The sequence below is a fragment of the Anopheles arabiensis genome, chromosome 2, assembly GCF_016920715.1.
Source record: "Anopheles arabiensis isolate DONGOLA chromosome 2, AaraD3, whole genome shotgun sequence".
Classification (NCBI taxonomy): domain Eukaryota; kingdom Metazoa; phylum Arthropoda; class Insecta; order Diptera; family Culicidae; genus Anopheles; species Anopheles arabiensis.
This window is the reverse complement of record NC_053517.1, coordinates 86,646,721-86,672,963: the sequence shown is the minus strand read 5'-3', so window position 1 is coordinate 86,672,963 and position 26,243 is coordinate 86,646,721. Positions and strand designations below refer to the sequence as shown.

The window sequence follows — 26,243 nt, the reverse complement described above, 5'->3', positions numbered from 1 at the left end:
ACCTTTTTCATATCATTGGCAAGTAAGTGTAATTTAAGATTGAGTTTCTACATAACACTTGTTACTTTTGACATTATTGTTTAATTGAAAATTAACATTTAAGTCAAATGTTTTTTGACTTTCTTAACGAAGCAATATGAAATGAAATGAAAATTAAGTAAAAAAAGACAATAGAAACTTTAAGATTTGAAAAATACTCAGACCACTAGCGTATGGAACAGTGACCATTTCTTATGCCTTGTGTTTCTTTTAATGTAACGCCAACATGCAAGGTCATGCAATATCTCGTCAAACATAAACAAACGAAAGGAAACCACAAATTCATACCCAACCCGCTTCGCTTCATATTTAAGCCCTCATACCCACCTTAAACGCCATCAGTCAATCGCCAGCCACAGCTCAATCTGCATCTAACCAATCCACAAACCAAAGAACCTTCCCAAAATGATGAAGATCACGATCGCCGCCCTCGCCCTGCTCGCAGTCGTCGTTGCTGCTTACGAACATGAGGACTATCATTCGCATCCCAGCTACAAGTTCGAATATGGCGTAAAGGATCCTCACACCGGAGACCACAAGAGCCAGTGGGAACATCGGGATGGAGATGTCGTCAAGGGAGCTTACACTCTGGATGAAGCCGACGGAACCAAGCGAGTAGTTGAGTACTCGTCCGACAAGCACAACGGCTTCCAGGCTCACGTCAAGCGAGTGGGTCATGCTGACCATCCGGACGTCTATGGACACCATGAGGCTGGACATTCGTACAGCCATGGACACGGCCATGGACATGCCAGCAGCTACGCCAACGGCAACCTGTACCAGCATCATCACTAAGGAGTAACTGTGAGATATATGTTTTGGTTCTGTTGAACATGAGAAGAATAAACCTTAAATATTCTAAAAATTAAATAAAATGTGTTTTGGCTGATACAACCCACCATTATATTTTTAAGCAATCTTCTCATCATTAAGAAGTGCTATTGATAATCAAAACGATCGCACAAGTCCTGCGGGAAATTTCACTAGCGTGTTCAACGTGTTAACACTGAGTCTGTCATGGCTATCATATATGATAGCCAGTTATATTTCAAGGTGGGCCATGGCTATCATGATGAAAATAAATCTATACATAAAATCAAACTAATGTTTTGTCGATTTAATGATCGAAGCAAAAAATAAGCACAAAAAGAAAATTCAAAATTGTATTAAAATCCTAATTCTAATAACCTTTTTGCTTGTTAAAATACAATTACATTTCCCTGTGGGCCATGACTATCAAACAGGACAGCCATAAAAAATGCAAACCAAAAGTGCCTGGCCCCCAGGAAAACATAACCAAAACTGATCTAGCACTCAAAGTATTGAAAGCGTGAATGGAACAATTAAAATCAAAATACACATAGGACAAGTTGCAAATTCGGGACATAGATAACACGAAATCATTAGAAATAATCTATCGCTTCTTAAAATCAAGACTCTAGAACTCATGTTGTCTAAGTGTAATACTTAATAGTTTGTAGCCAAGAAACAAAGGGTTATTAAAACGTTTAAAAGATACCATGGTACACTTTTCAACCGAGATCGTCAGACAGTTTTCATAACATCACCACGTTATGTCTGTCCGCTCCTGTAGTTCCATTCCAAGTTTTTAAATAAATGAAAAGGTATTGTGATATCATATATTTTTAATCATCTTAGGTACGTGTAGTTTTTATGCAATGATCGATCGATAAAATGAGATTGATTTTACAGCTAGACTACTTTAAATTTGAGTGATGAAAGTAATTATAGCTGTACGCAAAAGAAACACCGTAGTTAATCAATTATGCAACATGAAATTAAGTGACTTTTGCTAGAGCAATAGCTAAAATGCCGCTCAAAACGACATGTGCCACTTTCCCACACATGGTCACTAATCATGAGAAATCGTACGACACCAACGGTGAGTAACTTTGGTCATTTCAGGAAATAGTGAAGCGTGAAATCGCTTGAGTTTCAAATTCTTGCTGCCACCGATCTAACGCAGCGAATGAGGAAAAGAGACAGCGTTCAGTTTCGTTTGGCGTTTTCGTGTGAATTGTGAAGGCAAGGTTGATTTGTGGGCTGTTCGAGTTCATTTCGCCATTAGCTTAGATTGGATCAATGGTATGGTTTACTATTGACACACCTCTACCATTTACATCATTTTTTGAATACATGAAAACGCAGTGCAAACAAGCTTCCGTATTATATTTTCTTTAAATTTGTATTATTATTTGGATAAAACGGACTGTTATTCTAGAAATAAAATACAAATAATATTGATGTTTTCTTCTTCAATATAAACTATCAACTGCAAGACTTGTATTTTTTGTAAGGAAGTTTCATTTCATTACACATATAATTGTACAGTTGTGTATTGTGTTTTACCAATCCTTGTTTTGAAATCAACATTACGCACCGTTGTCATCTTCGATTTGATTTAGGAAGAAATTTTGGGAACTTATTTTAGGATAAAATCTTAAAAACTGCACACAGGCAGACATTATACTTCAGTTATGAAGATGGTGTTTTCTTCTTAAAAAACATTCAAGATTCAAAGAAAAGGAATTTTGCAACACAGTTCGAAGTTTTATTTTAGTATAAAACACGTTTGACTTGTTTCGATTGCTCCGGTACTAACGCAGGGTTGCCATTATTTATTGGTAAGTTTCCAAATGTTTTTTGGTTCGTCTAACGATTCAATCATCATTTCCCATAAATATTTGGTTCGTTCTAACAATTTATTGCTATTGTCTCGTTAGACATCAATACATTTTAAACAATATATTTTTGGAAAAGCTTAAACAATCTTTGCAACACACCAAAATCATATTCAAAGAAACAAAAAAAAACCTTGACAAAACCTGTAAAAAAGGATAACAAAAAATAAAAATAAAAAAACTAAGAATGTATTGAGTAAAATGTACATTTTATTTTTCGTTAAACTCTAACAATAAAATCTCAGATGCTCCTTAGTGATGATGCTGGTACAGGTTGCCGTTGGCGTAGCTGCTGGCATGTCCATAACCGTGTCCATGGCTGTACGAGTGTCCAGCCTCATGGTGTCCATACACTTCCGGATGGTGAGCATGACCCACACGCTTGACGTGAGCCTGGAAGCCGTTGTGCTTGTCGGACGAGTACTCAACTACTCGCTTGGTTCCGTCGGCTTCATCCAGAGTGTAAGCTCCCTTGACGACATCTCCATCCCGATGTTCCCACTGGCTCTTGTGGTCTCCGGTGTGAGGATCCTTTACGCCATATTCGAACTTGTAGCTGGGATGCGAATGATAGTCCTCATGCTCGTAAGCAGCAACGCCTACAGCCAGCAGAGCGAGGGCGGCGATCGTGATCTTCATCATTTTGGAAAGAGCTCTTTGGTTTGTGGATTGGTTGGATGTTATTCGAGCTGTGGCTGTCGGTTGACTGATGGCATTTGAGGTGGGTATGAGGCCTTAAATACGAAGCGAAAGTGGTTGGGTATGAATTTGTGATTTCCTTTCGTTTGTTTATGTTTGGCAAGATATTGCATGACCTTGCATGTGGGCGTAGCATGGAATGAATGGTATGGCTTAGAAAATGGTCGCAGTTTCATACGTGAACATTCAGCTTCATTTTTCGAATCCTTAGATTGTTCCTAGGTAACGAACATATGAATACTTTTGATTTTGTACAAGTTTTACGTAATCTTTCGCTTATGTGTAGTTTCCGTGTTCTGCCTTACCAAAAAGTATTCATTTCTTTTTCATTTGAGTTGATATTATAATAATCGTCTAAAATGTTAACATTCAATCAAACAACAGTATAAAACATAACATAATAATCAATCAAACAACAGTATAAAACATAACATGCGATGAACACAAATTCAATCTTCAATCATTGTTTTTTTTTTCATTTATAATACAGATGCTTCTACATGTAAATCTAATCAAACTACCTGTTTTTTGTCATATGGTACGTGCAAATAAAAAGCTGAAATCATCCAACTCTAACACTCCAGTAATAATCGATGTTGAAAACTGTTTGTCCATAACACAACATGCTGATTAACTTGGTCATGTTAGATATGTAGTTTTACAATCTTTTGGAAAGAAGTAAATCTACAAATTGAGTTTATACCAGAACAGTTTGATTGATTAATCCTACGTTCATCGCAGGGCATAAACACGTGAATCCTACTTTTTCAATAAAATAAATTGCAGAGTTAGAAAAAGAATGTCTACATGGATGGGAGGCTGCAGCTAGAGACCGAGCATCCTGGAGAATGATTGCTGACCGGGCCATGTCGCACCGACATGCTCTATCGTGAGCAGGCCAACAAGAGAGAGAGATACAATCCGGACTTAAATATTGCAAACCCACATCCTCCGATGAGCATAAATAAAACCATCACCAATCTTGTCTAATCAAATTCGTTCGGACTGTCATACACATACGCATCCTACAAATAAATTCATTTTCGCAATTCAACAGCATGCAGTGTCACCCAAGGTAAGGCCTATTTGGTCCAACAACTTATTCTAAGTGAAACCTCTAACAGCTTTTGATGATCGGCTGAAATATCAAACGCCGGATTCAACCAGTATACTCTTCAAAGTTTTTTTCCAGACTGAACTTCCTCAAGCGGTGGTCAAAGGCCCGCGTGATCAGCGCGAGTTCGATCGCAATACACTGTGATACAAATTGTGGAAAGTTAATAAACAGATGAAAATGTACGATTTAAAAATCAAGAAAGAAGTGATTCCATCAATACAATTACCAAACAAGATACACCAGATATCATAACAAAAACTATGAGCAAAAATTCTAAAGGTCATACAAAGTGAAACAACAGAGATTTGTTGAGTATAAACATGTTATCAGCCTCAATTTTATTCGTCCTCAAATCACAGAAACAAATTCCGAACTGCCACAAATTCTCCTTAGTGATGATGCTGCCGTTGTCCATGTGTGTCCATGGCTGTACGAGTGTCCAGCCTCATGGTGTCCATACACTTCCGGATGGTGAGCATGACCCACTCGCTTGACGTGAGCCTGGAAGCCGTTGTGCTTGTCGGACGAGTACTCTTACTCGCTTGGTTCCGTCGGCTTCATCCAGAGTGTAAGCTCCCTTGACGACATCTCCATCCCGATGTTCCCACTGGCTCTTGTGGTCTCCGGTGTGAGGATCCTTTACGCCATATTCGAACTTGTAGCTGGGATGCGAATGATAGTCCTCATGTTCGTAAGCAGCAACGACGACGGCCAGCAGGGCGAGGGCGGCGATCGTGATCTTCATCATTTTGGGAAGGGTTCTTTGGTTTGTGGATTGGTTGGATGCAGATTGAGCTGTGGCTGGCGATTGACTGATGGCGTTTAAGGTGGGTATGAGGGCTTAAATATGAAGCGAAGCGGGTTGGGTATGAATTTGTGGTTTCCTTTCGTTTGTTTATGTTTGACGAGATATTGCATGACCTTGCATGTTGGCGTTACATTAAAAGAAACACAAGGCATAAGAAATGGTCACTGTTCCATACGCTAGTGGTCTGAGTATTTTTCAAATCTTAAAGTTTCTATTGTCTTTTTTTACTTAATTTTCATTTCATTTCATATTGCTTCGTTAAGAAAGTCAAAAAACATTTGACTTAAATGTTAATTTTCAATTAAACAATAATGTCAAAAGTAACAAGTGTTATCTTAAATTACACTTACTTGCCAATGATATGAAAAAGGTGCAAAATTGGCATGTGTTGCAAAATGAGGATCCTTTATTTAAACATTATTTCACAATAATAGAAAATTATGAGACTTCAAGAGATGAATTGAGTTGTGTGCTTTATCAACGCCATGTAAGTTGTATTATTCCTTATTTTCACGCCATTGCAAATAAGCTTTAAGTTATGTTGCAGGAATGTGTAAAAGTTTTGTTTAGAATATGTTTATAGATATGGTATTTCTGTACGATTTGTCTGTAAAAATCAGAAACACTGAATGTGTCTTGTGAATAATAATACTAAAAAACATGAAAATGTTTTTGGTGAGATAAAATAGACAGTTTCGGACATATTGGGTATATTATTTTAACGTATGGTGCTTTATGAGTCTATGTTATTGTGTTTGTCGAACACAATTAAGCAAACATTCACAGCCTTAAATCATGCAATTAGTTTTCAATTCAAACGCGTAAAAAGTAGATTAGCTTTAAGTATTTTAAATATTTTTTTTGAAAGATTTGAAAGTGCAATTCTAAACTGTTAGTCGATAGGTAGGAAGATAACACATTTAATGACGCGTGCACAAAAGTGTTGACTATTACTTAATAGATTTTGTTATGATCCTTATTACCCCGGTGTGTTGATGTCGTTTGTCGTTTTGTTGATAAATGTCCATAGCCATGTCCATTTCGCATGCGTGCCAATATTGCATCACGTGTAATATAAAATTTATTTTTTTGGTTTTTTACATTATAAGAAAAAGCTTATCGTATCAGCTTTTTACACCGGCTACAACTGTCTAATGATAGCTCCACAGTATGCTAGCAAAGTTCTCCTAGTCGGTTGCAATTTACTTACTTATCCAGGGGTTGGAACACTCCTCTATATTTTTGCAAATTTCCACAGTATGCTTGTACAATTCCCTTTCTTCTCCTTATTCTTCTTTGGCTGAACAACAGTTGTCGGTCAGGGTCTGCCTGTACTACTTGTTGGGCTGGCTTCAGTGACTTATGGATTACCCCCATAACAGGATAGTTAGTCCTACGTATGGCGGTACGATCCATTTTGGGGTTGAACCCATGACGAGCATGTTATTAAGTCGTACGAGTTGACGACTGTACCACGCGACCAGCAAAATTTCCATACCGATGTACAAAACTCGCCTATATGATTGCAAATTTCCACAGTATACTTCTAACATCATCTTACCAATTTGCAGCATTCTCCTAAATGATTGAACTATTTCCTTATATAATTCGAAATCCTACGATTGTTCTGGAGAAATAGTAAAATATCACTCAGCTGCTCATTTTGCATTTTGCTCATAACACTCTCATTTTGCCATGTTTTTTCCTACTATGAAATTTATAGACCGAAGAAACATTCATCCAACTGGTTAAAAAGTTATCTCATATTACAGCTAAAGCAGAGGATGTATTCGAATTATCAGAGCAACTACTGAATATAAGAAATTAAATAGCAAACACTATGAGTCAAAATCACAATGCTTATGCAAAATAAAGCTACGTGGTTTTTTCTTGAATCAAGTTATTAGCCTCAATTTTATTCGTCCTCAAATCACAGAAACAAATTCCGAACTGCCACAAATTCTCCTTAGTGATGATGCTGGTACAGGTTGCCGTTGGCGTAGCTGCTGCCATGTCCATGACCGTGTCCATGGCTGTACGAGTGTCCAGCCTCATGGTGTCCATACACTTCCGGATGGTGAGCATGACCCACACGCTTGACGTGAGCCTGGAAGCCGTTGTGCTTGTCGGACGAGTACTCAACTACTCGCTCAGTTCCGTCAGCCTCGTGGAGGGTGTACGCTCCCTTGACGACATCTCCGTCGCGATGTTCCCACTGGCTCTTGTGATCTCCGGTGTGAGGATCCTTTACTCCATACTCGAACTTGTAGCTGGGATGCGAATGATAGTCCTCATGCTCGTAAGCAGCAACGGCGACGGCCAGCAGGGCGAGTGCAGCGATCGTGATCTTCATCATGTTTGGAAGGTTTCTTTGGTTTGTAGGTTGGTTGGTTGTAGATTGAGCTGTGGCTGGCGGTTGACTGATGGCGTTTGAGTCAGTTATGTGGGCTTAAATATGAAGCGAAAGAAGTAGGGCGTCAAATGTGTGGTTTACTTTCATTGTTGAAAGTTTGGTGCATTTTCGAGGGACTTTGCGTGACAGTAAGAAAAGCGATGCAAATGTGTTCACATAATGTTCCACAGAAATTCTAAAAGCTGCTGTATTGAATTTCAATATCATTTTTCATTTATTGTTTAGAATAATGATTATTAAATTCACAAGTTTAGGCTCAACACCAGGACCGCTACGGGTTCGTTATCAGTTTCAAGAAAAGTATGCGTTTAGTACCAGTTAAAGTATCGGTTTGGCTTCAAGATCAACACCAGGACAGGTATGAGTTCGGTTTCGGGTATAGGTCAAATCATGGGTGACCATAAATACCATATATGAATGAGGTATGAGGATAGTAAATTTATGCGGTCACCTTTTAACAAAAGCGATTTTTTTAAATTTCGTAACGTAAGCCCTGTAACAGGACCTAATTGATTGATAAACTTAAAATAGGTTCTTTGAAGGTTTGCAAAAATGTACTTTGGATAAAAAGGTCAAAACTGTATATGTTTCCGTGTCAAACTAAATGCAAATCAGTATCATAATTAGACTGATTTTAGCTCACTTCGTCTAGATTCTCACTTCGAGCAAGTAATGCTAACTTCAATTTGAAAACGAAAAAGAAAAACATTTTGATTTTGGTCGTATTTTTCCTGCATGAAGCTAGACAAAATAATCATAAATGAATAATTATGTTCAACGATAAATGAATAAAAAAACGTCAGTATTAAGATATGCTATACTATTTTGCATGGTATATATATAGTTGCTGCCGTCATCTGCATCTAGTATTATAGAAGTTATAACTATTTGTAGCGTGAAAACGCAGCAGTTAGTTATCATTCTTCTTCTTCTTTCTTCTTTTTTGGCTCAACAACCGTTGTCGGTCAAGGCCTCCCTGTACCCACTTGTGGGCTTGGCTTTCAGTGACTTATGGATTATCCTCCATAGCATGATAGTCAGTCCTACGTATGGCGGCCCGGTCCATTTGGGGCTTGAACCCATGACGGGCATGTTGTTAAGTCGTACGAGTTGACGACTGTACCATGAGACCGGCTAGTTAGTTATCATTACAATTCATTATTTTATTAAAAGATTATTAATTTTGAAACTACCATCATTAAAAAGAATAATACAAAGAATATTACAGGCGTTTGGTACACATTTCTAGGCATTTAAACTAATGAATCACAGAGAGTCAAGCTCTTGAGTGACATAGGTAGACTAAAACCAACAATGAATTGATGCATTTTCGAGGTAAAAAATATAATGGACTTTAATATCGCATATAAAAAGTAACAATCATTTATTGCAAATTTTAAAATAATAAAAATACAAAACATGATAAACAATGCCAGAAGCCGGTCTCGTGGTACAGTCGTCAACTCGTACAACTTAACAACATGCCCGTCATGGGTGCAAGTCTCAAATGGACCTTGCCCCATAAGCAATACGGCAAAGCATCTTGAATTAAAAAAGGGAATCTATTCGTAATAAAATAAATCATTATATTTCAATTATGTATTATCGTCAGAAATGCGATTCGAATCGCTTTTCCATATCAAACACTATTCTATAACTTTCAAATAACAAGTAAATAGTAAGAGAAATATTTTCTGAATATATACTTAAATTATTTATTTCAGGAATGGAAAAGTACAATTACAATTCATAGTATGAAAACTTGGTTTTATTCAGTTAATATTTTTAGGAACTAAAACGGAACGATCATAGACGCTGCTTAATGATGATACTGGTGCAGGTTGCCATTGGCGTAGCTGCTGGCATGTCCATGACCGTGTCCATGACTGTACGAGTGTCCAGCCTCATGGTGTCCATAGACGGCTGGATGGTCAGCATGACCCACTCGCTTGACGTGAGCCTGGAAGCCGTTGTGCTTGTCGGACGAGTACTCAACCACTCGCTTGGTTCCGTCGGCTTCATCCAGAGTGTAAGCTCCCTTGACGACATCTCCGTCCCGATGTTCCCACTGGCTCTTGTGGTCTCCGGTGTGAGCATCCTTTACTCCATACTCGAACTTATAGCTGGGATGTGAATGGTAATCATGGTCGCTGTTGTCAGCAACAACAATAGCTACTATGGCAGCAATGAAGATAATCTACATTGATTTTGAAAATATGTATTTTAATTTCAAGTTAACATACTGCCCTACACTTGATCGTACCTTGCACAGCATAGTGAAGTGATTGCGATGTTTGCGTTGTGGATTCTAAAAGAGAACTGATGCTAAAAGTCATCATACCTTCCAAATTTATACCACCATTCGCTGTTCATTCGTGAAAGTCCGCTCCTCGTTTTGTCATTCTCACGACACCAGTCCTCATGATGAACGATAAGTATTATTGCATTTTATTTTCTAACAAATCACGAAAACATTGCACTCACAACAATAACATCTACAACAGTAGTAAGTAGTGGCACGTGCCCTAGACTCATCCTGCAAATAGAGACCCTCGGCGTGAAAATGCTCCCACCAACTCCATAAACACAGCCACACACAAACAACCGGTCTGTAACCGCTGCAGATTTGAGCCCTTGCCGTATGCATGTTTTGATTTAACGCTCGAACAAACAGCAATGTACCCAATTACTACCAATACCATTCGTATGCACTCCACTGTATTGTACGCATACGCCCGCCCGATATGTTTTCACATGTTTGTAATCAACCGTCTCGCTGTAGGGCATCGATCAGGAAGTGGAAATCGAAAACCAGATCAGTTGAAATCTTTAAAAATACGTTGAAGTGTGTGTCTTATGTACGCAAACTAATATTTTTTACCCTCTCTACTTTTTCGCTACCAAATCACACAGCTAATATCACGCCAGCTTGAGTCTAAATTTTGCTTTAGTTTTTCATTTATCGCTGTTCAAATTTGCCTGTTCTTTTAACTAAACCATTCGCGAAACCGGCAAATGCTCGACCCGATCACCAACTCACTAACACGACTAACCTTCTCCGCTCGATGCCGCGTGTCCACATCACCGGCACAGGAAAGTGCAGCTAATTTAACGATTTCGTCACCCGTCATTGGGTGGGTGCGGCGAGTTTTCCCTCAAGCGCAGCCCACCTGCTCGCACGCGGGGAGAAAATTATCAACCACAATTCGGTTTTTCGGTGAGCGTAGTCGTATCTCAACAATAGTCACTGGCCGGGTATAAAACCACCGAGCGCGAGACAGATTGACATCAGTACTCAACTAGCGCTCAGTAGAAACAGTTTCACCAGCCCTAGCTAAACCCCACTAACCAACAAAATGATCAAGGTAAGCTCGATTGGGACACTGTGGGTTCAGTGGCGAAACGGTTCAGTTCAACAGTACTAACTCTCTATCTTATGACAGATTGCTCTGATTCTCGCCCTGGCCGTTGCTGTGTTTGGATATGGTCATGAACATCACGATTATCATTCGCATCCCAGCTACAAGTTCGAGTATGGCGTGAAGGATCCTCACACCGGAGATCACAAGAGCCAGTGGGAACATCGGGACGGAGATGTCGTCAAGGGAGCCTACACTCTGGATGAAGCCGATGGAACCAAGCGAGTGGTTGAGTACTCTTCCGACAAGCACAACGGCTTCCAGGCTCACGTCAAGCGAGTGGGCCATGCTGACCATCCGGCTGTCTATGGACACCATGAGGCTGGACATTCGTACGGCCATGGACACGCCAGCAGCTACGCTAAGCTCAACCAACATCACTGAGGAATCAGAGCATTGTGATCTAAAATCATCATCTTTAACTGTCACTGTGATCTTATCTGTGTAAATACATTTCATTTCATCAATTCTTCAAATCCAACGGTCTCAAGTAACTGTCCTTCCGAAATAGCTCTAAATTGTCAACAATACTATTAGTTTTTTTACTTTTAGAACTATTCCTTATAAAGTACACATAGTAATTCTAAAGTTTTTTTTCCAATTTTTTTGTCATCGTTTGAAATCTTTGTTCATTTTTTAAGTAATAAAGATAAACGTTTTGTGAATGAACAAAAAACATATTTGTATGACAGTGCACTTGCAGGTGACAATCACTAAGTATTTAGAAACTAACAATTTGAAAATATTTTCGCCAAAACAACGGGATTGTATTTAGTTTATTTCTTATTTTTGTTTCGGTTTTTAAACATAGTTTTCAATTTAGAATAGCTTGCCACATTGCTGCATTAACAGCTCAATTTGCTTAGGATTTCTAACTGCGAGTATAAATATTTTAAATTCAAAATAAAATACCGTTTACTCATGATGACTGTACTATCAAGGATAAAAAACTGTATCAACGTTTGATGGATAGGACTAGGAGAAATTTTTTATCACTATTACTTCTTTCTTCTTCTTTTTTTGGCACAACAATCTTTGTCGGTCAAGGCCTGCTTGTACCACTAACGGGGTTGGCTTTCGGTGACTTATTCATTACTCATAGCAGGATAGTCAGTCATATGCGTATGATGCACGGTCCATTCAGGGATTTAATGCATAACGGGCATGTTATAAATTGTACGAATTGACGACTGCACCACAAGACCGACCCCCTTTCCTTATTTATGTATTGCAAATGAATGTTTATTATTTATCATTTATCATTTATCGTCTAAAATAACCCAATCATTTCTAAAAAATACAATAGAAGCATTCAAGATAGCGTTTGTCAGAAACAATTAAATTGTTGTTTAGTAATACACAATAACCGTTTGCTAAAGAAACAGAAAAACTAAAGCAACTTTAGAAAAATATCGCAGTTCGGTTTAATTTATGATTATTTCAGTTTTTGATTTAAATAATGTTTTCTATTACTGGTGAAAAATAAAAAGCAAAAGTTAATTCAAAAATGCATCCCTTCTTGCATTCGTTTCTTATTAGACAATAATCAATTCGTAATAAAAAATTAAGATTTTTAAATTTTGTAGCATGCACATGCACATGCTATACTGTCTATAATCAATTCACACGCAATTCTCATCACACTTAATAAACACAAATTGTCAACACCACACAACACACAAAAAAAAGGATAAAATAACCACTCAAGAAATTAACACAACCCAAACCACATAAATAACCTTACGCCAGGAATTGTAAGTCAGCAGAAAAACCCTTGTCCAAAAACACTTAAAACACACAACCCGCACACAGCCCCGTAGGTGCGAAAACAGCAGAAAAACATTACCCAGCACAAAAACGTTTCAAGTGCGTAAAGCGTAAAAACAATAACATTGCATAATAGCAACCAACGGAGACACCGTACCTCGTGTGTACAAACAGAACCGTAAGCGTAGGAAACAAAACACCGCGTAAGCGTCAGAACCCAGAACTGACCTTACATAATAAGCACAACCATATGTAAACTCAAAACTTGACATTCAGCATAATTGACACAAAATAGAGAGTATAAATAAAACCAACTCCGATCATGGCAGGTCAGATTCGTTCGGACTGTCAGGATAGGACTATGCCCATCCTACATCTATCGAGTTCTCATTTAAAGAGTTTAGATATGTCCCCCTGCCCAAGGTAAGGCCTCTAAACTCCAACGTTTCCAGTAAGGGAAACCTCCTAAAGGTTTCTATGATCGCCTGGACGATCAAGTGTCGAACGTCCGCTTCGAAACAGTATCCACTTCAGTTCTACTTAATTCGGCAAACGATGACGAAGGCCACCCTGACCAACGCGAGTTCAAAACATACCACATGGCAACCGTAACAGTCATCAAACACATTACATGGCGACCGTGACTTTTAAACTGTAATCTTCGGATGTGCAAAAAAAAGTGACGAATGAAACCTCAAACACGGACAAAAAGTGCAAAGTGGAAACGTTTTATAAAAATCGCAAGTGCTTCTGAAATGACTTGGAAAGTGATTAATTACCAACAATAGTGAACTACGAGTGAAAACCAATCATTTTCAAAATGGGAGGCAAGGCTGCAAAACCTGAAACAAATATAAAAGGAGACCATGATCTCACAATAGTTCAAACTCAGAATATTCATACAGAATATCATCTGACTCAGGATTTAAAACTAAACATTATTTTAGGGCTGCTAATCACCCTGTGCATTGTTAAAATAGCGAAAACTTGTTACAAACACCTTCGTAACCAAGCGCAAAAACACGCTTTAAAAGTGCTTACGCTACCAAAGTAGCAACGTTAACATTGAATCGAGAACAGTGAATGAATGATATACGAAAAAGGTGATATGCTATTTGACCCACAAAAATAGGTAAAGGCTGTGGGAAAGTACCGTAAGTTCACCAATGCAGCTATTGACCGCGATTATGAAAAACAATTATGCGCGTATGAGAACCTACCTCAACGTGTAAAAACACTGTGACCAGCGGTATGGTTTGGAACAGCCGTTCCCAACGCGGAAGACGAGAAGAATAAGGCAAGAATGGACGGTTGCTCACTGTCGGACAGACAGGTGAAAGAAGAGATCCCTGGGCCAAGGGACAGCAGTTCACCGAGCACCGGGAACAACGTAGCACCGTGAGCAGCAACAACAACAAATGTATTTAAAAAGGTACCGTACACATGCAATTTTTACGGACGAAGCTGCATAAATATGCAAAAGCTGTTAGAAAAAATAGAAACTAAATCTGACAAAATGGCTGACATTATAGAACTAATTAAAATCACCACTTCTCTCATATCAAAGTATGATGGTAATGAGAAAGATTTAAAAGGTGTGGTGTCAAATTTAAATGTATTAAAGAAAATAGTGAAGCCGGAGAGTAGGGAAACAATAATAGAGCTAGTATTAGGACGTCTGACAGGTAAAGCGCGAATTGTTGTAGGAGAAGCCCCAAACTCAATAGAAGATATAGTTAACAAACTACAAGACAGATGCAGCATAAAGGTAACACCAGAAATAGTAGTATCCAAAATGGATAATACGAAACAGACAGGAACAATAGAAGATTTCGGAAGCATTATAGAAAAACTAACGCAGCAACTTGAAGAAGCATACATAGCGGAAGAAATAACACCAGAAGTAGCCAGGAAAAAAGCAACTAAGTCTGGAATTAGCGCATTGAGTTATGGACTTAAGGATGGCGAAACCAAAATAATAATGAGATCAAGCAAATTCGAAACCCTGCATGAAGCAATAGAACAAGCAGTAAAATTGGAACTAGAAGACAGAACGAAAAAGGGAAAGAATGAACAGACAAAAATTTTATATTCAAACGCTACTAGGAACAATAGAGGGTATGGTAACAACTACCAGGGAAGGAACAATTACAATAGATTCTCAAATAATAATAATAATAGGTATCAGACACAAAACCCACCCAGGTTCCCACCCGCAAGATATGGACATAACAATAACCGAAACAATAATAACTACAGAAATAACAACTTTAACAACACTAGAAATCAGCACGCAAATCGACAAAATAATTCCAACAGAAATCAGTACGTACAATCCAATCAGAGAAATAATAGCAATTTGCAAAATAATCGAGCGCCTATTCATAACACATTACATGGCAAAAATAGATAACACAGTAACAGCCGAAGAACAGAATAATTTTTTAGGGCAACCTCAAGCATCGGAAAATACCCAATACTAACCATAAATCCTGATGCAGATAATTTTGTTAAAGTAAAAATAGAAATTACAAAGGAAATCTTTAGCACACTTATCATAGATACCGGAGCAACCGTATCCGTACTTAAAGCTAGTAAATTAAAACCAGGTTGTAAAATCAATACATCAAAAAAATTAACCTTGATAAGCTCTAGTGATCATGAATCAGAGACTCTAGGAACTGCTATGACAACAATTCACTTTGGCGATTATTCCATTATGCACGAATTTCATATAATAGAAGATGTAGAATCCATTTTTTCCGACGGACTATTAGGAAAAGACTTTATAAAGCACAGATGTATTGTTGATTATGTTAATTGGATGATATACTTCTCATCTGAAAACGGATTGATTTCACACCCAATAGAAGACAATGTAAACGGAAATTATATTTTACCAAAACGAAGTGAAGTAGTACGAAAAATAAGTATACCAAACTTGACAGAAGATTCAATCATCTTATCACAAGAAATCCAACCAGGGGTATTTTGCGGAAACACAATAGTCTCAAAACGTAATCAGTATATCAAATTCATTAATACCACGGATAAAGATGTTTCTTTTAACATAAAATCTTATACACCAGAAGTTGAACCATTAAGAGAGTATGAGCAATTACAGAAGAAACTTGACACATCTAAGGAACGAATTCAGAAAATTCATAACAAAATCCATATAGAAAATATTCCACAAATAGCAAGAGAAGAGTTAGAAAACCTTATCACAAAATTCTCGGATATATTTTGTTTAGAAGATGAACCGGTCTCTACTAACAATTTTTATACCCAGGAAATTTCATTAAAAGATAATATTCCTTCTTATATACCAAATTATAAACAAATACATTCACAAACAGAGGAAATGCAATCACAGGTAGAAAAGATGTTGAAAAATAACATTATAGAACATTCTGTTTCATCATATAATTCACCGATACTATTAGTACCGAAGAAGTCAGGTGAAGGAAAAAAGAAATGGCGTTTAGTAGTGGATTTTCGGCAATTGAACAAGAAAATTTTACCAGACAAATTCCCTTTACCTCGCATAGACACGATACTAGATCAGCTAGGAAGAGCCAAATATTTCAGCACATTGGATTTGATGTCAGGGTTTCATCAAATCAAACTTGATAAAAATTCGAGAAAATACACAGCTTTTTCGACACCTACAGGCCACTATCAGTTTACAAGAATGCCATTTGGACTCAACATTAGCCCAAACAGCTTTCAAAGAATGATGGCTATCGCTATGGCTGGTTTAACACCAGAGCTAGCATTTGTATATATAGATGATATTATAGTTACTGGATGCAGTGCACGGCATCATATCAGTAATTTAGGTAAAGTTTTTGATAGGCTAAGAAAATATAACCTTAAACTAAATGCAGAAAAATGTTGTTTCTTCCAAAACAGAAGTAACGTACTTAGGTCATAAAATAACAGATAAAGGAATTTATCCAGACGACGCGAAGTTTGACACAATTAAAAACTTCCCGATTCCTACTAATGCTGATGAAGCAAGACGTTTTGTCGCATTTTGTAATTATTATCGTAAATTTGTACAGAATTTTGCTAAGATAGCTAAACCAATTAATAATTTGATTAAGAAAAATGTTAAGTTTGCATGGACTTCAGAATGTCAAGCAGCTTTTGATACATTGAAACAAAGCTTACTCTCACCCACAATTTTACAATATCCAGATTTTAAAAAACAATTCATTATTACGACAGACGCATCGGATATGGCATGTGGTGCAGTGTTATCGCAAATAACAGATGGAAACGATTTGCCAGTCGCATTTGCGAGTAAAAGTTTTACACCAGGGGAAAAGAATAAGCCAATTATCGAGAAAGAGCTTACAGCTATACATTGGGCAATTAATTATTTTAAACCTTATGTATATGGACAAAAATTTATAGTTAGAACAGATCATAGACCACTAGCTTACTTATTTGGTATGAAAAATCCTACTTCTAAGCTTACTAGAATGAGGCTAGATTTAGAAGAATTTGACTTTGAAATAGAATATTTAGCAGGTAAAGCTAATGTTGCGGCAGACGCACTATCAAGAATAATCCTTAACTCGGATGACCTAAAGGCATCAATACCAAAATCCAAAACGATTTTAATGGTTAATACAAGAGCCATGGTTAAGAAAAATAACGAGAAAACTGATATAAACAAAGACGAACCAATCGCAACAACAGGGACTGATCACCCCGCGATGTGGAAAACAGATAGACCTTTAGAAGTGAGAAAGGTACTAAAAATAGGTACGCAGAGAATTAAGAACAACGTTGAATTCATAATATACAACCATTCATACAGTAAAGCACTAGGAAAATTTCTTTTGAGAAATGATGTAAATGGAAGTCAAGCATTAGAGTTTGCTCTTCTAGAAATGTGCAAAATCGCGAAACAATATGGAAGAAATAAGCTAGCATGGTCAGAAGAAGATCATTTATTCGAAGAATATTCCCAACAAACTATTAAGGAAATAGCCAACAGAGCCATTACCAAGTTTGAAATAATCCTGTTTACTCCAACTAGATGGATAACAACAGAAAAAGATAGGCTGAGAATAATTTCAGATTATCATATGACCCCTTCGGGAGGACATATAGGCCAGTACAGACTGTACCAGAAAATAAGGGAAAAATATAAATGGAAAAATATGAAAGATGATATCAAGAAATACGTACGAAATTGTAAAGCATGCATAGTTAATAAGACGACTAGACATACTAAAGAAAAAAACAGTTGTAACTACAACACCGACAAAACCATTTAACATAATTTCAATCGACACAGTAGGACCTCTAACAAAAACTAACAAAAACAACAGGTATGCAATAACCATACAATGTGACTTAACGAAATATATCGTAGTAATACCTATCCATAACAAAGAAGCAAACACTATAGCCAAGGCATTGGTAGAAAACTTCATCCTTACATTCGGAACATTTATAGAATTAAAATCAGATCAAGGACTAGAATATAACAATGAAATATTACACAAAATCTCAGAAATTTTAAAAATCAAACAAACTTTTAGCACAGCTTACCACCCACAGACAATAGGATCATTAGAGAGAAATCATAGATGTCTAAACGAATACCTAAGAAGCTATACAAACGAACATCATGATGACTGGGACGATTGGACAAAATTTTACGAATTTGTTTACAATACAACAGAACACTCAGACACAAACTACACACCATACGAATTAGTATTTGGTAGAAAAGCGAATTTACCACAAGATATATTTAAAACAAAAATTGAACCAGTTTATAATATTGACCAATATTATTTCGAAATGAAATATAAACTCCAAAAATCAAACGAAATTGCCAGAGAAAATTTGATAAAAGCAAAAATTAAAAGACAGCAAACCTTAAATAAAGATACAGTACCACTTATTATAAACTTAGGAGATCAGGTATATTTGGAAAATGAAAATAGGAAAAAATTAGATCCAGTCTACATTGGACCTTTCACAGTAGTAAGTGACCACGGGCTTAATTGCGTAATACAAAATAATACAACAAAGAAAATCTCTACAGTACACAAAAATAGATTAATTAAGTACACAGGAGAATAACTTCAATCATTGTAATTCATTACGTTATTCTATTAAAGGGGGGAGGTGTAGCATGCACATGCACATGCTATACTGTCTATAATCAATTCACACGCAATTCTCATCACACTTAATAAACACAAATTGTCAACACCACACAACACACAAAAAAAAGGATAAAATAACCACTCAAGAAATTAACACAACCCAAACCACATAAATAACCTTACGCCAGGAATTGTAAGTCAGCAGAAAAACCCTTGTCCAAAAACACTTAAAACACACAACCCGCACACAGCCCCGTAGGTGCGAAAACAGCAGAAAAACATTACCCAGCACAAAAACGTTTCAAGTGCGTAAAGCGTAAAAACAATAACATTGCATAATAGCAACCAACGGAGACACCGTACCTCGTGTGTACAAACAGAACCGTAAGCGTAGGAAACAAAACACCGCGTAAGCGTCAGAACCCAGAACTGACCTTACATAATAAGCACAACCATATGTAAACTCAAAACTTGACATTCAGCATAATTGACACAAAATAGAGAGTATAAATAAAACCAACTCCGATCATGGCAGGTCAGATTCGTTCGGACTGTCAGGATAGGACTATGCCCATCCTACATCTATCGAGTTCTCATTTAAAGAGTTTAGATATGTCCCCCTGCCCAAGGTAAGGCCTCTAAACTCCAACGTTTCCAGTAAGGGAAACCTCCTAAAGGTTTCTATGATCGCCTGGACGATCAAGTGTCGAACGTCCGCTTCGAAACAGTATCCACTTCAGTTCTACTTAATTCGGCAAACGATGACGAAGGCCACCCTGACCAACGCGAGTTCAAAACATACCACATGGCAACCGTAACAGTCATCAAACACATTACAATTTTATTTCAAATTTGCGTAAAATCATTTCCGCTTGTTTAGTTGTACTTATGCAGTTTGCTATAGCTGTGACCGTATCCATGATCGTATGATCCACCATATCCTTCCTGGTGTCCATACACTTCCGGATGGTGAGCATGGCCCACTCGCTTCACATGAGCCTGGAAGCCGTTGTGTTTGTCGGACGAGTACTCAACTACTCGCTCAGTTCCGTCGGCCTCATGCAGAGTATACGCTCCCTTGACAACATCTCCGTCCCGATGTTCCCACTGGCTCTTGTGGTCTCCGGTGTGAGGATCCTTTACTCCATACTCGAACTTGTAGCTGGGATATGCGTAGTAATCATCAACTGCGACTGCCACAGCCACCAATGCTGCCAGAGCAACAAAGATCTAAAATGAGTTTGAGAAGTAGCCAATAATTTATTATTCTTTCTTACTTTAAAGCATGCCATCTTCAATACAGACCTTGAACATTTTGACGATGGTTAAAAGGTTTGTTTGTTTTACTGCAACGAACAAAAGCTGAATGATGAATTTAGCTGTGTGCGTTGGTTCTTATATACCAACCCGGTCGGAAAACTTGTGAAAGGATACAAGTTTCATTTAGTTACCTTCTCATAACTGACAAGTGGCATCGCGTGTTTCATTCACATAAGAGTTTGAACTTCTGCGCAAACGGTTTCACGACGATTGAAGTTTCAAATAATTTTCGTTTACATATTTTGCTTTGGCCCAAACCATGTATAAATAGATTTCTATGTATGCCTTGGCTTGGATGTTTGAAATTCTTAAAACTAATCTTTGTCTTAGCAAACTGTTTTTGTTTTAAAACACGTAAAAGGACATTCACAAATTGATCTCGTCCATAAAAGTTCTCGCTCGTTCTCTATATTTCGTATTTGTATCGATTTTCGGGCAGATAGCCATAATTTCACTAAAAAAATGACCAAATAGAGACCGAATTATGACATCATTTGACTATTTTCATTTCTACACCCATATGGAAGGTCATGCAATAACTTGCCAAACATAAACAAACGAAAGGAAACCACACATTCCAACCCTGCTCGCTTCACATCGTATTTAAGTCCTCACACCCACCTCAAATGCCATCAGTCAACCGACAGCCACAGCTCGATCAACATCCAACCAATCCACAAACCAAAAACCTTCTCAAAATGATGAAGATCACGATCGCCGCCCTCGCTCTGCTGGCTGTAGGCGTTGCTGCTTACGAGCATGAGGACTATCATTCGCATCCCAGCTACAAGTTCGAATATGGCGTAAAGGATCCTCACACCGGAGACCACAAGAGCCAGTGGGAACATCGGGATGGAGATGTCGTCAAGGGAGCTTACACTCTGGATGAAGCCGACGGAACCAAGCGAGTAGTTGAGTACTCGTCCGACAAGCACAACGGCTTCCAGGCTCACGTCAAGCGTGTGGGTCATGCTCACCACCCGGAAGTGTATGGACAACACGAGGCTAAACACTCGTACAGCCATGGACACGGTTATGGACATGCCAGCAGCTACGTCAACGGCAACCTGTACCAGCACCATCACTAAGGAGAATTTGTGGTAGCTCGGAATTTATTTCTGTGATTTGAGGACGAATAAAATTGAGGCTGATAACATGTTTATACTCAACAAATCTCTGTCGTTTCACTTTGTATGACCTTTAGAATTTTTGCTCATAGTTTTTGTTATGATATCTGGTGTATCTTGTTTGGTAATTGTATTGATGGAATCACTTCTTTCTTGATTTTTAAATCGTACATTTTCTTCTGTTTATTAACTTTCCACATTTTGTATCACAGTGTATTGCGATCGAACTCGCGCTGATCACGCGGGCCTTTGACCACCGCTTGAGGAAGTACAGTCTAGAAAAAAACTTTGAAGAGTATACTGGTTGAATCCGGCGTTTGATCTTTCAGCCGATCATCAAAAGCTGTTAGAGGTTTCACTTAGAAGAAGTGTTGGAGCAAATAGGCCTTACCTTGGGTGACACTGCATGCTGTTGAATTGCAAAAATGAATATATTTGTAGGATGCGTATGTCTATGACAGTCCGAACGAATTTGATTAGACAAGATTGGTGGTGGTTATATTTATGCTCATCGGAGGATGTGGGTTTGCAATATTTAAGTCCGGATTGTATCTCTCTCTCTTGTTGGCCTGCTCACGATAGAGCATGTCGGTGCGACATGGCCCGGTCAGCAATCATTCTCCAGGATGCTCGGTCTCTAGCTGCAGCCTCCCATCCATGTAGACATTCTTTTTCTAACTCTGCAATTTATTTTATTGAAAAAGTAGGATTCACGTGTTTATGCCCTGCGTTGAACGTAGGATTAATCAATCAAACTGTTCCGGTATAAACTCAATTTGTAGATTTACTTCTTTCCAAAAGATTGTAAAACTACATATCTAACATGACCAAGTTAATCAGCATGTTGTGTTATGGACAAACACTTTTCAACATCGATTATTACTGGTGTGTTAGAGTTGGATGATTTAAGCTTTTTATTTGCACTTACCATATCACGAAAAACAGGTAGTTTGATTAGATTTACATGTAGAAGCATCTGTATTATAAATGAAAAAAAAAACAATGATTGAAGATTGAATTTGTGTTCATCACTTGTTATCTTGTATACTGTTGTTTGATTGATTGTTAACATTTCAGTCGATTTTTATAATATCAACTCATATGAAAAATAAATCAAAACACTTTAGGTAAGGCAGAAAACGTAAATTACACATAAGCGAAAGATTACGTAAAACTTGTACAAAATCAAAAGTATTCATATGTTCGTTACCTAGGAACAATCTAAGGATTCGAAAAATGAAGCTGAATGTTCACGTATGAAACTACGACCATTTTCTAAGCCGTACAATTCATTCCATGCTACGCCCACATGCAAGGTCATGCAATAACTTGCCAAACATAAACAAACGAAAGGAAACCACACATTCATGCCCAACCACTTTCGCTTCGTATTTAAGGCCTCATACCCAACTCAAACGCCATCAGTCAACCGCCAGCCACAGCTCAATCTGCATCCAACCAATCCACAAACCAAAGAGCTCTTTCCAAAATGATGAAGATCACGATCGCCGCCCTCGCCCTGCTGGCCGTCGGCATTGCTGCTTACGAGCATGAGGACTATCATTCGCATCCCAGCTACAAGTTCGAATATGGCGTAAAGGATCCTCACACCGGAGACCACAAGAACCAGTGGGAACATCGGGATGGAGATGTCGTCAAGGGAGCTTACACTCTGGATGAAGCCGACGGAACCAAGCGAGTAGTTGAGTACTCGTCCGACAAGCACAACGGCTTCCAGGCTCACGTCAAGCGTGTGGGTCATGCTCACCACCCGGAAGTGTATGGACAACACGAGGCTAAACACTCGTACAGCCATGGACACGGTTATGGACATGCCAGCAGCTACGCCAACGGCAACCTGTACCAGCACCATCACTAAGGAGAATTTGTGGTAGCTCGGAATTTATTTCTGTGATTTGAGGACGAATAAAATTGAGGCTGATAACATGTTTATACTCAACAAATCTCTGTCGTTTCACTTTGTATGACCTTTAGAATTTTTGCTCATAGTTTTTGTTATGATATCTGGTGTATCTTGTTTGGTAATTGTATTGATGGAATCACTTCTTTCTTGATTTTTAAATCGTACATTTTCTTCTGTTTATTAACTTTCCACATTTTGTATCACAGTGTATTGCGATCGAACTCGCGCTGATCACGCGGGCCTTTGACCACCGCTTGAGGAAGTACAGTCTAGAAAAAAACTTTGAAGAGTATACTGGTTGAATCCGGCGTTTGATCTTTCAGCCGATCATCAAAAGCTGTTAGAGGTTTCACTTAGAAGAAGTGTTGGAGCAAATAGGCCTTACCTTGGGTGACACTGCATGCTGTTGAATTGCGAAAATGAATATATTTGTAGGATGCGTATGTCTATGACAGTCCGAACGAATTTGATTAGACAAGATTGGTGGTGGTTATATTTATGCTCATCGGAGGATGTGGGTTTGCAATATTTAAGTCCGGATTGTATCTCTCTCTCTTGTTGGCCTGCTCACGATAGAGCATGTCGGTGCGACATGGCCCGGTCAGCAATCATTCTCCAGGATGCTCGGTCTCTAGCTGCAGCCTCCCATCCATGTAGACATTCTTTTTCTAACTCTGCAATTTATTTTATTGAAAAGTAGGATTCACGTGTTTATGCCCTGCGTTGAACGTAGGATTAATCAATCAAACTGTTCCGGTATAAACTCAATTTGTAGATTTACTTCTTTCCAAAAGATTGTAAAACTACATATCTAACATGACCAAGTTAATCAGCATGTTGTGTTATGGACAAACACTTTTCAACATCGATTATTACTGGTGTGTTAGAGTTGGATGATTTAAGCTTTTTATTTGCACTTACCATATCACGAAAAACAGGTAGTTTGATTAGATTTACATGTAGAAGCATCTGTATTATAAATGAAAAAAAACAATGATTGAAGATTGAATTTGTGTTCATCACTTGTTATCTTGTATACTGTTGTTTGATTGATTGTTAACATTTCAGTCGATTTTTATAATATCAACTCATATGAAAAATAAATCAAAACACTTTAGGTAAGGCAGAAAACGTAAATTACACATAAGCGAAAGATTACGTAAAACTTGTACAAAATCAAAAGTATTCATATGTTCGTTACCTAGGAACAATCTAAGGATTCGAAAAATGAAGCTGAATGTTCACGTATGAAACTACGACCATTTTCTAAGCCGTACAATTCATTCCATGCTACGCCCACATGCAAGGTCATGCAATAACTTGCCAAACATAAACAAACGAAAGGAAACCACACATTCATGCCCAACCACTTTCGCTTCGTATTTAAGGCCTCATACCCAACTCAAACGCCATCAGTCAACCGCCAGCCACAGCTCAATCTGCATCCAACCAATCCACAAACCAAAGAGCTCTTTCCAAAATGATGAAGATCACGATCGCCGCCCTCGCCCTGCTGGCCGTCGGCATTGCTGCTTACGAGCATGAGGACTATCATTCGCATCCCAGCTACAAGTTCGAGTATGGAGTAAAGGATCCTCACACCGGAGACCACAAGAGCCAGTGGGAACATCGGGATGGAGATGTCGTCAAGGGAGCGTACACTCTGGATGAAGCCGACGGAACCAAGCGAGTAGTTGAGTACTCGTCCGATAAGCACAACGGCTTCCAGGCTCACGTAAAGCGTGTGGGTCATGCTCACCACCCGGAAGTGTATGGACACCATGAGGCTGGACACTCGTACAGCCATGGACACGGCCATGGACATGGAAGCAGCTACGCCAACGGCAACCTGTACCAGCACCATTACTAAGGAGCATTTATGGTAGCTCTGACTGTTTTCATGTGATTTGAGTACGAATAAAATTGAAGCTGAGAACAAAAAACATGTAGTTTTATTTTGCAAACGGCTCATCATGTTTGATAATTAATATTTTGTCAGTAGTTGCTCCGATGATTCGATTACATTCTGGTTTTAGCTATAAAATGTGTTGAAACTACTTTTCAAACAGCTATTCACCCATTCTCTTAAGTGAACAATCTTTACAATAGGGGAACCACGGCAAAATGGGAATATGACTATGGATTATTTTTTCATCATTCTCCGCTTCTACTACTGGTTTCTCGATCAATTTATTCACATGACATCAAAATAACGCATTGATTTAAAAAATCTTAAAATAAAAGTTGATATTACACGTGAGGCTGTTTTGACATATCATCAAATTGGGCATTTTACACTTGGGCAATAACAGTCACAACTACAACACTTTTTAGGTAATAGTCAATGTTTTGTGCACGCGTTGTGAAATGTTTTATCTTCCTATCTGTTAATTCACTGTATAGGATAGCCTCTCCAAATACTCCAAAAATATGCTTAAAATCTAAACCACGTTTTACAAGTTTCAATTTTGAAACTTTTAATGTAGGCGTAATTGAGTGGACAAACACAATACCATAGCCTCATAAAGCGCCATACATTAATAGAATCTGTTCATTTTGCCTCACGCAAAGTAGATCCTTTTTTCTAATTGCATTTACATTCATAAGACATGTACAATGTTTCTGCTTTTTACAGACAAATCCTACATAAATACCATATCTATAAAAAAATTCCATATAATTTTTTTACACATTCTTGTAACATAGCTTAAAGCTTATTTTCAATGCGGTAAAAATAAGGTGTGATAAAACTTAAATGGCGTTGATAAAGC

The 26,243-nt window shown here is 38.0% G+C and overlaps 10 protein-coding genes and 1 pseudogene across 11 annotated transcripts; 6 read left to right on the top strand and 5 right to left on the bottom strand.

The window, feature by feature from the left end:
- The first annotated feature begins 373 nt into the window (after positions 1-373).
- LOC120897734 (cuticle protein 19-like) lies at positions 374-21,594 on the top strand. The gene is made up of 2 exons (XM_040302798.1): positions 374-835; positions 21,511-21,594. The coding sequence occupies exon 1, from the start codon at positions 445-447 to the stop codon at positions 832-834; it is 390 nt and encodes a 129-aa protein (XP_040158732.1). The 5' UTR covers positions 374-444; the 3' UTR covers position 835; positions 21,511-21,594.
- Positions 2,916-3,459, bottom strand: LOC120897733 (cuticle protein 19-like). Its single transcript, XM_040302797.1, has one exon. It carries the CDS (start codon positions 3,381-3,383, stop codon positions 2,994-2,996), a length of 390 nt encoding a protein of 129 aa, XP_040158731.1. The 5' UTR covers positions 3,384-3,459; the 3' UTR covers positions 2,916-2,993.
- On the bottom strand, positions 2,940-7,774 carry LOC120897736 (cuticle protein 19-like). 2 transcript variants are annotated; one of them, XM_040302800.1, is made up of 2 exons: positions 7,331-7,774; positions 2,940-2,992 (listed from the first exon to the last, which is right to left on the bottom strand). In XM_040302800.1, exon 1 carries the CDS (start codon positions 7,719-7,721, stop codon positions 7,332-7,334), a length of 390 nt encoding a protein of 129 aa, XP_040158734.1. In that variant the 5' UTR covers positions 7,722-7,774; the 3' UTR covers positions 2,940-2,992; position 7,331. The 2 variants fall into 2 exon arrangements, with proteins under 2 accessions (XP_040158734.1, XP_040158733.1); XM_040302799.1 differs by lacking the exon at positions 2,940-2,992 and adding an exon at positions 4,862-4,945.
- LOC120894555 lies at positions 4,906-5,360 on the bottom strand (annotated as a pseudogene).
- On the bottom strand, positions 9,525-10,121 carry LOC120897732 (cuticle protein 19-like). Its single transcript, XM_040302796.1, has 2 exons — positions 10,042-10,121; positions 9,525-9,975 (listed from the first exon to the last, which is right to left on the bottom strand). Exons 1-2 carry the CDS (start codon positions 10,051-10,053, stop codon positions 9,598-9,600), a joined length of 390 nt encoding a protein of 129 aa, XP_040158730.1. The 5' UTR covers positions 10,054-10,121; the 3' UTR covers positions 9,525-9,597.
- On the top strand, positions 11,042-11,673 carry LOC120897741 (cuticle protein 19-like). The gene is made up of 2 exons (XM_040302806.1): positions 11,042-11,143; positions 11,222-11,673. Exons 1-2 carry the CDS (start codon positions 11,135-11,137, stop codon positions 11,579-11,581), a joined length of 369 nt encoding a protein of 122 aa, XP_040158740.1. The 5' UTR covers positions 11,042-11,134; the 3' UTR covers positions 11,582-11,673.
- On the top strand, positions 13,394-15,377 carry LOC120894548 (myb-like protein M). Its single transcript, XM_040297203.1, has one exon. It carries the CDS (start codon positions 14,439-14,441, stop codon positions 15,375-15,377), a length of 939 nt encoding a protein of 312 aa, XP_040153137.1. The 5' UTR covers positions 13,394-14,438.
- On the bottom strand, positions 19,917-20,459 carry LOC120897744 (cuticle protein 19-like). The gene is made up of 2 exons (XM_040302809.1): positions 20,407-20,459; positions 19,917-20,331 (listed from the first exon to the last, which is right to left on the bottom strand). The coding sequence occupies exons 1-2, from the start codon at positions 20,413-20,415 to the stop codon at positions 19,978-19,980; spliced, it is 363 nt and encodes a 120-aa protein (XP_040158743.1). The 5' UTR covers positions 20,416-20,459; the 3' UTR covers positions 19,917-19,977.
- LOC120897729 (cuticle protein 19-like) lies at positions 21,052-21,594 on the top strand. The gene has a single exon (XM_040302793.1). It carries the CDS (start codon positions 21,120-21,122, stop codon positions 21,507-21,509), a length of 390 nt encoding a protein of 129 aa, XP_040158727.1. The 5' UTR covers positions 21,052-21,119; the 3' UTR covers positions 21,510-21,594.
- A 1,362-nt stretch (positions 21,595-22,956) lies between these two features.
- Positions 22,957-23,512, top strand: LOC120897740 (cuticle protein 19-like). Its single transcript, XM_040302805.1, has one exon. The coding sequence runs from the start codon at positions 23,038-23,040 to the stop codon at positions 23,425-23,427; it is 390 nt and encodes a 129-aa protein (XP_040158739.1). The 5' UTR covers positions 22,957-23,037; the 3' UTR covers positions 23,428-23,512.
- A 1,359-nt stretch (positions 23,513-24,871) lies between these two features.
- Positions 24,872-25,415, top strand: LOC120897739 (cuticle protein 19-like). Its single transcript, XM_040302804.1, has one exon. The coding sequence runs from the start codon at positions 24,953-24,955 to the stop codon at positions 25,340-25,342; it is 390 nt and encodes a 129-aa protein (XP_040158738.1). The 5' UTR covers positions 24,872-24,952; the 3' UTR covers positions 25,343-25,415.
- Positions 25,416-26,243: the final 828 nt, after the last annotated feature.

Excerpts from the sequence above, each read along its gene's own strand:
- LOC120897734 (XM_040302798.1), top strand. The coding sequence starts at position 445 with ATGATGAAGATCACGATCGCCGCCCTCGCCCTGCTCGCAGTCGTCGTT.
- LOC120897733 (XM_040302797.1), bottom strand. The coding sequence starts at position 3,383 with ATGATGAAGATCACGATCGCCGCCCTCGCTCTGCTGGCTGTAGGCGTT.
- LOC120897736 (XM_040302800.1), bottom strand. The coding sequence starts at position 7,721 with ATGATGAAGATCACGATCGCTGCACTCGCCCTGCTGGCCGTCGCCGTT.
- LOC120894548 (XM_040297203.1), top strand. The coding sequence starts at position 14,439 with ATGCAAAAGCTGTTAGAAAAAATAGAAACTAAATCTGACAAAATGGCT.
- LOC120897729 (XM_040302793.1), top strand. The coding sequence starts at position 21,120 with ATGATGAAGATCACGATCGCCGCCCTCGCTCTGCTGGCTGTAGGCGTT.
- LOC120897740 (XM_040302805.1), top strand. The coding sequence starts at position 23,038 with ATGATGAAGATCACGATCGCCGCCCTCGCCCTGCTGGCCGTCGGCATT.
- LOC120897739 (XM_040302804.1), top strand. The coding sequence starts at position 24,953 with ATGATGAAGATCACGATCGCCGCCCTCGCCCTGCTGGCCGTCGGCATT.